The sequence below is a fragment of the Cervus canadensis genome, chromosome 16 (genome assembly GCF_019320065.1).
Source record: "Cervus canadensis isolate Bull #8, Minnesota chromosome 16, ASM1932006v1, whole genome shotgun sequence".
In the NCBI taxonomy this organism is placed as follows: Eukaryota; Metazoa; Chordata; class Mammalia; order Artiodactyla; family Cervidae; genus Cervus; species Cervus canadensis.
This window is the reverse complement of record NC_057401.1, coordinates 2,395,840-2,405,851: the sequence shown is the minus strand read 5'-3', so window position 1 is coordinate 2,405,851 and position 10,012 is coordinate 2,395,840. Positions and strand designations below refer to the sequence as shown.

General features: G+C 44.8%; 1 protein-coding gene across 4 annotated transcripts in view; it reads right to left on the bottom strand.

Moving 5' to 3' along the window:
• Positions 1 to 5,320: 5,320 nt before the first annotated feature.
• The window catches only part of KCNIP1 (potassium voltage-gated channel interacting protein 1), a 395,303-nt gene continuing 390,611 nt past the window's right edge, over positions 5,321 to 10,012 (bottom strand). For all 4 annotated transcript variants that reach the window (XM_043488820.1, XM_043488824.1, XM_043488821.1 and 1 more), the window contains 2 exons: positions 9,807 to 9,869; positions 5,321 to 6,176 (listed from right to left, as the gene is read on the bottom strand). In XM_043488820.1, coding sequence (XP_043344755.1) covers positions 6,129 to 6,176; positions 9,807 to 9,869 — 111 coding nt within the window. In that variant the 3' untranslated portion in view covers positions 5,321 to 6,128. The remainder of the gene's footprint in view (positions 6,177 to 9,806; positions 9,870 to 10,012) is intronic.

Below are 10,012 nucleotides of genomic sequence, written 5' to 3'. Positions count from 1 at the left end.
CAATCACATCTATTAATGCAAAGTTCATGCATGCATGATAAATTGCTTCAGTCGTATCCAACTCTTTGAAATCCCATGTACTGTAGTCCTCCAGGCTCCTCTGTCCATGGGATTTCCCAGGCAAGAAGACTGGAGTGGGTTGCCATTTCCTTCTCCAGGGGATCTTCCTGACCCGTGGATCGAACCCTCATCTTCTGCATGTCCTGCACTGCAGGCGGATTCTTTCCCCATTGAACCACCTGGGAAAACACAACATCTGGAATGGCATTTGACAAAAAACTGGGTACCGCGGCTTAGCCAAGTTAACACAAAAAATTAACCATCACAGTGGGCTAACATTTATCTTGTAAGGAGTTTATAAGCTCATTCATTTTCTTTCATTAATTCTTTTTAAGTTCCTTCTCCACCTCCCCATACTCCTCTCTGCTTCCTTTTCTCCATCTTTTACTTACTTTCTAGCAGCCAGTTTAGTGCCTCCGTTGCTTTCCCCGATAGAATCCACAATGATCCACCTTCCTCCACCTCCCCCCAAGCATTCATTATTCTGTGTCAGCACTGAGACTCTGGCTCCATGGACTGGGCAGGGAGTGGGGGCCTAGGAGACGGGAGGACTGGGTACCCTTAGTTCCCGGTCACCTGCCACAAGATTCTGGCCGCCCTTCAGGTGTTCTAGTCTGGGGAAGGGGCCTCACTTGGACTTTGGGAGGGGGAGGTGAGGCAGGACTTCACGTGGCAGCCTTCCTGGTGGGGGTAGAGAGCAAAGTGATACAGTTGGAGAAACTTGGCTGGAATAAACTGGCCGAAAGACTGATCAGGGAAGGTAAAATGATGAGGCTTGTTCATGTAAAGTGCTTCTTGAAGAACAGAGGTCCCAGAATGGTAGGTAAACCATGAAAGCTGGTGGAGGTGTGCTCTGGGACCCCAGACCAATTTTGAAAACATCTATATGATATAATTTGACATATAATACAAAAAATAAACTACACATATTTAAAATGTATAATTTAATGTTTTTGATAGATGTGTATACTCATGAAATCATCACACAATCAAAATAATAAATATACCCACCACCCCGAAACGTTTCCCCTTGCCCTTGGTAGTATCCTTCACTCCTCTCTGCGCTGACCCTCCCCAGCCCCAGATAACCATTGATCTGCTGCTTGTCACTATAGATTAGTTTGTGTGTTCTAGATTTTATATTATAGATGCATACAGTATGTATTCTTTTTGTCTGGCTTCTTTCATCAGTATAATTGTTTTGAGATTCATTCATGTTGTGTCTGTCAATAATTCATTTTTCTTTATTGCTGAGTTGTATTCCATTGTATGATGATTGCACTGGCTTAGGTCTTAAGCCTACCCCTAAACCAATCACTGCGGCCAGAGGTATGGGAGGGAATGATTAGCCTAGACTATATCATGTGCTCCATGTCTAGAACTGTGAGTAGTTAGCTCTCAAAATCTCATGCACCATCAAAAGTCCACTCAGTGGGGCTGGTAACTCATGAGATTTTCCTCTTCTCTTCAAGATCTGAGGTTTTTGGTCTCCAATCAGTCCCTGGACTGGGGTGCAGAGGTTGTTTTTCGAGGTCTGTGAATTAAATTGGGCCTTATTTTGATGTGAAGAAACTTCTTTCAGCTCCTGTAAGAAACCCATATGGGCATCTTTGCACATGTTTTTGGCATCGTTCCCTCTAGAGGAACTGTAATTTGGCTTGAATCTGTGGACTTGTTTTCATTGCCTTAGTTTTCATGACTGCTGCTTTCTAACACCTTCTGGTGTTTATACATCATTACAGCTAGTTTTAGGAATAGGTGGAGACAGTTTTCATGTTCTCTAGGAAATGGAGCTGGGCTTGGATTTTGGAGCTGGTAGGCTTTTAAGCACATTTCCAGCTATTGTGAGTGCGCCCTTCCTTGTCTCTGGGCACCTTTTTTTCATCTGAAGCACAGGTGCCTAAGTACCTGCCTCACAGGGCAGTTGTGAGTTTCAGGGGGTCTCATCCCTGGAGAGCCTGGCACCGAGCAGCGGTCCCCATGCCGCCTACATTTCCTCCCGCAGCCTCTCCAGTGGGCCTTCCTGGCCTTGCTCAGGGTTTATTCAGAGATGGGATGTTAGAGAACCACAGGATTGGTCATGATGGGATTTTTTATTTCCACATCAGATCAGATTTCTTTATTGGAATAAGAGAATCTCAGAAACCTGAGCAAGAAGTCACAGCAAGCCTAGACCCAGGTTTTCTGAAAATGCCTGATGGTCCCCCCAACCTCTGAGACTGTGTCAAGTTCAGCTGGAAGGAGCCTTTCCTCTCCACCCCGTCCGGAGCAGCCACCCCAGTCATTTTCTCTCATGTTACACTTTCGTTCTCTTCATACCACTTTAACGACCCCAAATCATTTTATTTGTTGTCTGTTTGCTTTCAATAGAATATAAGATTCATGAGAACAGGACACGTATCTGTCCTATTCATTGCTTGTTTTAGGTTAGGTTCCTCCAGAAGCCAGTCCTGGGACAAGGATGTGGAATTAAGTAGTTTGCCTGGGAGGTGATTCCAGGAAGTAATGGGAGGGGGATGCAGGAAATGAGACAGAAAGAGAAAGAGGTCAATAAGGGGTGCACTTTTGAGTAGGTTACTCCTGTGGGTGATTGGGGCTCAATTCCAGTGGAGAAAGTAGTCTGGGAAAAGGTAAGAGTTCTTCGTATTGGGATCTGGGGTATTGATTGGCTAACTTGGCATTAGTCATTGGCTAAGAGCTGCTCCTAGGAAGTGTTAACAACCTGATTCTTCCTGCCTGCCCTGCCCACAAGCAGAGTGGGGCTATCTTGGCCACAGTCTGTCCGTGACAGTCAGAGTCACAGGCAAAAAGTCACAAGCATTTGCATTCGGCAGCCGTTGAGTCCGCAAGAGTGAGTGCCAAGGGTGTCTGGCAAGGCATCTAGTACACAGCTGAATCCCCATCAGCAGGTGTGATGACTGGCAAATAGTGATAATCTGTTGGATGATTCAGGAGGAGGAGGAGGATCCCTCCAGGATGCCAAGGGGATGGATGTTCCAAGCTGAGAACCTTGTTTCTCTAATACTTCAGTTGCTGAGGGATGCTTGGATTCACAAGAGCCCAGGCCTCTTTTTGTTTCTGTGCCTGTGTGGAAACTGCAGAGTTTATTTTTATCTTGTTCCTTTATTAAAAGCTTTGACGAATGCTGGCCCATTTCCTTGCAATTGCTCCAACAGGGTGTCCTTTTCTCCCTACCCACCAGGATGGCCAATGTCCTTTCTGTTGCTTATTCACCTGAGGACAAGTTTTGAATCTTCCTTCCATTCTGATTTCTCTCTGATATGCCCAGATGCTGATTTTCCTGTCAGTATTGGGTTCTGAGGCCTGAATTGGGTTTCTTATTTGTGGTCTGGCCAGGACAGGGAGAAGGGTAGCAGCCCTTCCATTCTTCTAGAGCAAGGGCTCTTAGCCCTAGGTGTACAGCTGGAATCACCTGCAGAGTTTTTAACACATACTGATGCCCAGGGCTCCACCTCTGGAAATTCTGATTCAGAACCTGAGATAAGGCTCAGGCATTAGGTACTTCAAAAAATTTCTGTGATTCTGATAGGTAGCCTTGGGGGAGAAACGATGGGCTAAACTAACATAGGCATTACACAAAGGCATCTGGAAAGTGCACATACCTATGGTATGTGTAGGTTCAGGTGCAGCTTGATCCAGCAGCTCAATGATCTCATCAATTTCTGGTTTCTTTTTACATTATTTATTTAAAAAAAAAAAACAAAATCTCTCTGCTTATCTCCTGTGATTCTGGTTTATTTGCCCTTTGGTTATCAGATAAGCTCTCAGAATTCCCAAATCACTGCAAGCTGTCCTGGGACTGTGTCTTATTCATGTCCGATAGGAGACAGAACATCTTAGTCCCACTGTTCCTAGCACAAGTCTTGAGATTCATGCTGTGTGGACTGGCATATGTACAAAGCCTAGCTCTGAACCGATGATCGTAGCCAGTGGGATGGTTCAGACTCTGTGTTCATTCATAGCACTGGGTATGGTCAGTTCTTCACTGTAGCTCTGTATGCACTTTACAATCGCTGGGCAGTTTCTAAGGAATTCTGATGTCTGGGTTCTACCCTTGGAGATTCTGCTTCAATGGGTCAGGGATGGGGTCCAGGTGCTGGCATTCGTCAAAGCTCCCCAGGTGATGATGAATGTGTAGCCAGGGTGGAGAACCGTGGCCTAGACATTGTACAACCTCAGGGTGCAGGTGCACACCCAGCGTGGGGAGGGTCACAAGTAGAGATCCTCTGCTTGGGCCTAACTGTATGCCTTGTTAGGGGCCAGCCACATGTCCAGCAGCCTTGGATGACTGCATGGCTGCACTCAGGAAGCTCAAATAGAGAAGCAGAGCAGTGGCCTCTGTATCCCTAGCCATGAGAAGCCACAGACAACGGCAACCAGGTTGGGAGTGTTTCACACATGCAGAGGTGTGGTGACCTGCTCTTGCACAGATACCTAAGGCTTCCCCTTTTCTATATCTGTTTCCTCATCTGCTATTTGGATTCAAAGAACGCCTTTGCCTCTCTGAGCTGACTAGAGATGAATGAGATTTGTGTGAGGGACACTTGGTTCCTCGAGGTGAGGCAGAATCCCCTAGTAGGAAGGCTCTAGGATACTGTGGGAAGAGTTTAATCTCTTTAGGGAGTTGTGCTACCTTAGTCAGTGTTCCTTACCTCTCTGAGCTTCAGGGTCCAAACCAGCAAAATGAAGACTCTACTTTCCAGAGCATTCTACCATAAAATAAGGTAATGTATATAAGCCCCTAGTGCAGCCCTTGGCACCTAATAGTGGTTCAGTACATTGCTTTCTTTCCAAGAATGCCACTGTTAACTCCTAGTCTTTTAATACGATGTCAAGTGAGGAAACCAAGACTCCCAGTGTCCAATATAAGCAATTATTTGCTGTTTATAGGCTGGAGTCTCTTGATCAATGCCTGGCTCAGTCCCTCAGCAGGGGGTCCTGCCCACTTGTATCCCCAACTACTCCATGTGAGGTTCCAGACTTTCTACACCAGAGGGTCTTGGGAGTGGCAGTTGTGCTGGAAGGGACAATGTGAAGAGTCTCATCTTTAAGCTGCATTTGCTTATGGTCACAGTCTTTGCATTTGAATCGGATATTTGCCTGGGGGAGGGTGATGCTCAGCTTGGCACAGTGCCTGGCACAATGGAAGTACTAACAACTGGATGCCAAAGGAATGGACTAGCCTTCCCTTTTCACAACTTACCTTTTCTGCCTAATGTAGTCATGGATGAAATGAAGATTAAGAGTGTAAGAAATAGTTCTGTTTATTGGTTAGAAGATGGTATAAAATTACAGATATTTGCAGGCATCCTGGGCTTTCTGGGAGGGTCATGCAGTGCTGGACTCAGCAGGAGATGGAGTGAGGCATGGGTCACCGGGCACTGGCCCCCTTCCTGTGCATGTGGAGGGACCTGCGCCACTCGCGCAGATGCTCATATGAGAGGGCACTGCTGTCCTTGCCTTTGGAAACAAAGCACGTGGGCGGTTAGGGTCATCAGACAATGCCATGCTTCGTAGTTCAGTCCTACCCTACACACGTTCGGAGCTGGCTCTCCCAGCCTAGTCACGGTAGATTCTGACTGTGCTGTGTAACACTCATTCTTCCCACCAGAGAAAGGGAAACAGGCACATCGGTTTGGGAGGCCAGAGGATGGTGTGTGTTTGGCTCAAGTCATCTTGCTTCCAGATACATCAAGGTCTGCTGGACTTGGAGGAGTGGCCTGGGACACGCAAGCAGAAAAGTGTGCACTACTGTTAAGCTCAAGCAAAGGGGCCTTCCCCAGGGCAGCAGTGTGAGGAGGGGAGCATGCTTCCGAAAGAAACCCGACTTCATCTTGTCTCTCTCAAGAAGAGGGAGGAGGAAGAGCTGGCAATCAGAGACTGAGCCATGTGGTCCTGGGTTCCATAGTACGTCTTCACAGAGAGTTCTTCCAAAGTGTAAAAGGTGTTTCTGTCCCAAGAGTCAGTTAAAATCAGCAGGAGGGCCGATCAAGGTGCTCAGTTGGCTGTTCAGTATGTCTCTGAGAGCTGGATGGCTGCGTTCACAGTTACATGACATTTTGGAACAGCTGGAGGGACCTCATGATGTTGTCATCCTGGGGAGGGAGGAGGGAGGATGGTTAGAATTCTCTGAGGCTTCTCCCTGAGAAGCTCTGTAACTGGTGAGCACATCTCCCAGAATGGGGGACTTCCCTGGTGGTCCAGTGGTTAAAAATCTGCCTTGCAATGCAGGGTATGTGGGTTTGACCCCTTGATAGGGAACTAAGATCCCACAGGCCAAGGAGCAGCTAAGCCTGTGCAAGAACTACTGAGCCAAGAGAAACTGGAAGCAAGCAGCACCTTCTCTGGCCTTAAAGAGAAACTCAGAAGAAGCAAGTTATTCAGTAAGCCAGTGAAGACTGCTTCTCTTAAGAAGCTGTGGGGAAGTACATTTTATCAAACGCTTTTTCTGTACTTATAGAGATGATCACATGTTTTTTTCTGTTTTATTCTATGGTGTCATTAATCACAGTGATTAACTGTTGAAGGTTAAACCATTCTAGCACTCCTGTAATAAACCCTATTTGTTCATGATGTGTTATTCCTTCTACATATTACTGGATTTGTGTTTTCATGCCTGTGTCCAGAAAGAATACATTAACTCCCCAAATTTTGTATCCTGTAGTGGCCTTGTCAAGTTTCCATAATAGGGTTGTGACAGCTTCATGAATCACACTGAGAAGTTTTCTCTTTTTCTCTGTGTTCTTGAGTTTGTGTATGATTAGCATCATTTCTCTGTTAAGTGTTTGGAAGAATTTACCAGTGAAGGCATGTGAGCCTGACGTTTTCTCTGTGGGAAAATTTGAAATACAGATACAATTTCTTTAACAGGCATAGGACAATTCAAATTTTCTGTTTCTTTTTGTGCTAGTTTTCATAAGTTGTATTTTGTGGGGGGTCTGTAGGCTTCATATATTATCAAATTCATTGGAAAATTGAACTGTTAACTTTTTAGCGCCTGAAAACCTTCTGGTGATGTTACCCCTTTAATTCTGGATATTGATAATTTGAGTATTCTCTCTCTTTTTTGTTTAAATTGGTCTTGTTAAACATTTATCAATTTAATTAATTTTTTCAAAGTGACAATTTTTGGATTTACTGATTTTCTTATTGTATGTCTCTATTTTATATTTTTCTACTGTATATTCTCTAAGGAGTAAGTATGAGATGTAGAAAATCTTCAAATGTTTGGATCTTAACACATTTCAAATTCCATGTGTCAGAGAAAAAAAATCTTAAAATATAATGAAAATATGACATCAATAATCTAGAAATCTAAAGCAGTACTCAGCTAAAGCAGTACTCAAGGAAAATTTATCCCTTTAACTGCTTATATTAGAAAAGAATGGTTGAACACCAATGATCTAAACCTCTGTCTCAAAAATCTAGGCAGAACACCTAGAAAATTGAATTGAAATTAAAAAGCAGAAGGAAGAAAATAATTTGGAGCACACGCATGCATGCTAAGTTGCTTCAGTCGCGACTGTGTTGCCATGCCCTCCCCCAGGGGATCTTCCTGATGGAACTCATGTCTCATTAAGTTTCCTGTGTTGGCAGGTGGGTTCTTTACCACTAGCGCCACCTAGGAAGCCCAATTTAGAGGACACATGAAAGAAACAGAAAACAGACTAAAGTAGAGAAAGTCAACAAAGCTGATTATGGGTATTTGAAATCTTTTAAAAGTACATGCATTCAGAAATCAGGCTGCCTAGATTCTAATTCTGGCTCTGTTACTAGCGGAGTGACCTTAGACAAAGTACTTAGCTCTCTGTGCCTCAGTTTTTTTGTGAGTGCAATTGTATGGATCATAGTACCTACTTGCAGGGTGGTTTGTGAAAAAAAAAGTGAGTTAATGAATGGTTAGAGAAATTGCTAATGTGAGAAACTAAACTGATTAAAAACCTGTCAAAAAGCATAGCACAATCAAAGCATAGTCAAAAAGCATAGTACAATAGGGCATAGTATTTAAAATTAAAATGATATAGTTCAAGTTCCATCTCAATCATTTTTTGAGGCTTAACCATATCTCTTAACTTTGCAATACCTCAGTTTTCCCTTCTTTAAAATGGGTATGATGAACACTGGTGGTTAGCTAGCTCATAATGATTAAAATGTGGAAATGTTATTAACCGTGTTGGTAAATAACTGCTGACCTGAGCCTCTCTTTCAGCAACTTCCCCTCTGGCTACCTGATAACTGGTTCAGAACCCCTAGACTACCCAAAGATCCACCAGCTAACAGGTTAGTACCAAGTTTAGCAGGGCTTCTCTAGGGCACTGCTCCAAGGCATTGGTCAAAGTCAGTTAAGAATGATCAATCTCAGTCTTCTGTAGTTTTTAAATACATTGACTATGTGAAGTTTATGTAATGTACCTAAAACTTGACTGGTGCTCACTACATGTTAATAACTTCTCCCCTCTCCCACTTTCTTGCACTTGCAGTTCTTACTAAGCGGAGATCAGAATAACTGTATATCTTTCTGAAACAAAGTAGGGGTATAGATGCATTTTTCTAAATTAGAGGAAAGTGATTATTTCTGGTTCAGCCTCTGGCTCACTCTGGGACCAATGTATCCTTTAGAACACAAGCATCAGCGGAGACCCATGGAATTAGGATTCGCATTTTAACAAGAACTTCAAGGAGGTTGGTTTGCACATTAAAATTTTAAAAGCATTGGCCAGGGCAGTTGTGCTAAAATGAAGCTTTCTAGATCCACACCCAAGATCTAGAGTCTCCGGGATTGAGACCTGGAAATGTGCATTTTCACAATCATCTGAGGCAATTCTTATGCACGCTGTGGTTTAAGAATCCAGCTTTGGACTTTTCCCAGCAACTCCCTTATGATCTAGGGCAGTGGTCCCCAATCTTTTTGGCTCCAGGGGCTGGTTTCGTGGAAGACATTTTTTCCACAGATGGTGGAGGGTGGGGAGGGTGGGATAGTTTGGGGATGATTCAAGCGCATTACATATATTGTGAACTTTATTTCTATCGGGCTTCCCTGGTGGCTCAGCTGGTAAAGAATCCACCTGCAATGGAGGAGACCCCGGTTCGATTCCTGGGTCAGGAAGATCTGCTGGAGAAGGGATAGGCTACCCACTCCAGGATTCTTGGGCTTTCCTTGTGGCTCAGCTGGTAAAGAATCCACCTGCAATGCAGGAGACCTGAGTTCGATCCCTGGGTTGGGAAGATCCCCTGGAGGAGGGCATGGCACCCCACCCTAGTATCCTGGCCTGGATAACTCCATGGACTACAGTCCAAGGAGTCACAGAGTGACTTTCACTTTGTTTCTGTTATTGTTGCATCAGCTCCACTTCAGATCATCAGGCATTAGATCCCGGAGCCTGGGGACCCCTGGTCTAGGAAGTGGGCCGTCAGGCAGAAGAAGATTGAGAAATGTCAGTGTTGCCCACTTGGAAGTCTGCAGTTCCACAGAGGCCCGCTCTGGGCTTTCACAGCCCCCTGCTCCCCTGCTTAGTCTGTCTGGCTCAACCCGTTCGTGGCCAAAACCCGCCGCAGGCCAGTCTAAGGGGTGGAGGCTGCTGGAATTCTGAACGGCGTTGCTGGTGGCTGTGGTGGCGCTGAGTCTAAGAACTGCAGGTTTCTTGTGTCCTCCCTTCTTCAGGTCTCCGAGCCCCAGCTTTCCTTTCCCAGATTTAGAGGTTTTGTGCCCTGAGATCTTTCCTTACCTCCTGACAGGATTCAAGAAATTCGTCTAAAGTCACGATGCCATCTTTATTTTTGTCCATTTTCTGAAAGACACAGGAATTAATTTAAAGAAACTGGTAATCTGCATTCCAAAACTTGCTTTTTGTTCACCAACATACCCCTGACAATTAGGATGGTCTTTCACTGGCCAGACAACTCCAGGCCCTGGTTACAGCACTTTGACCCC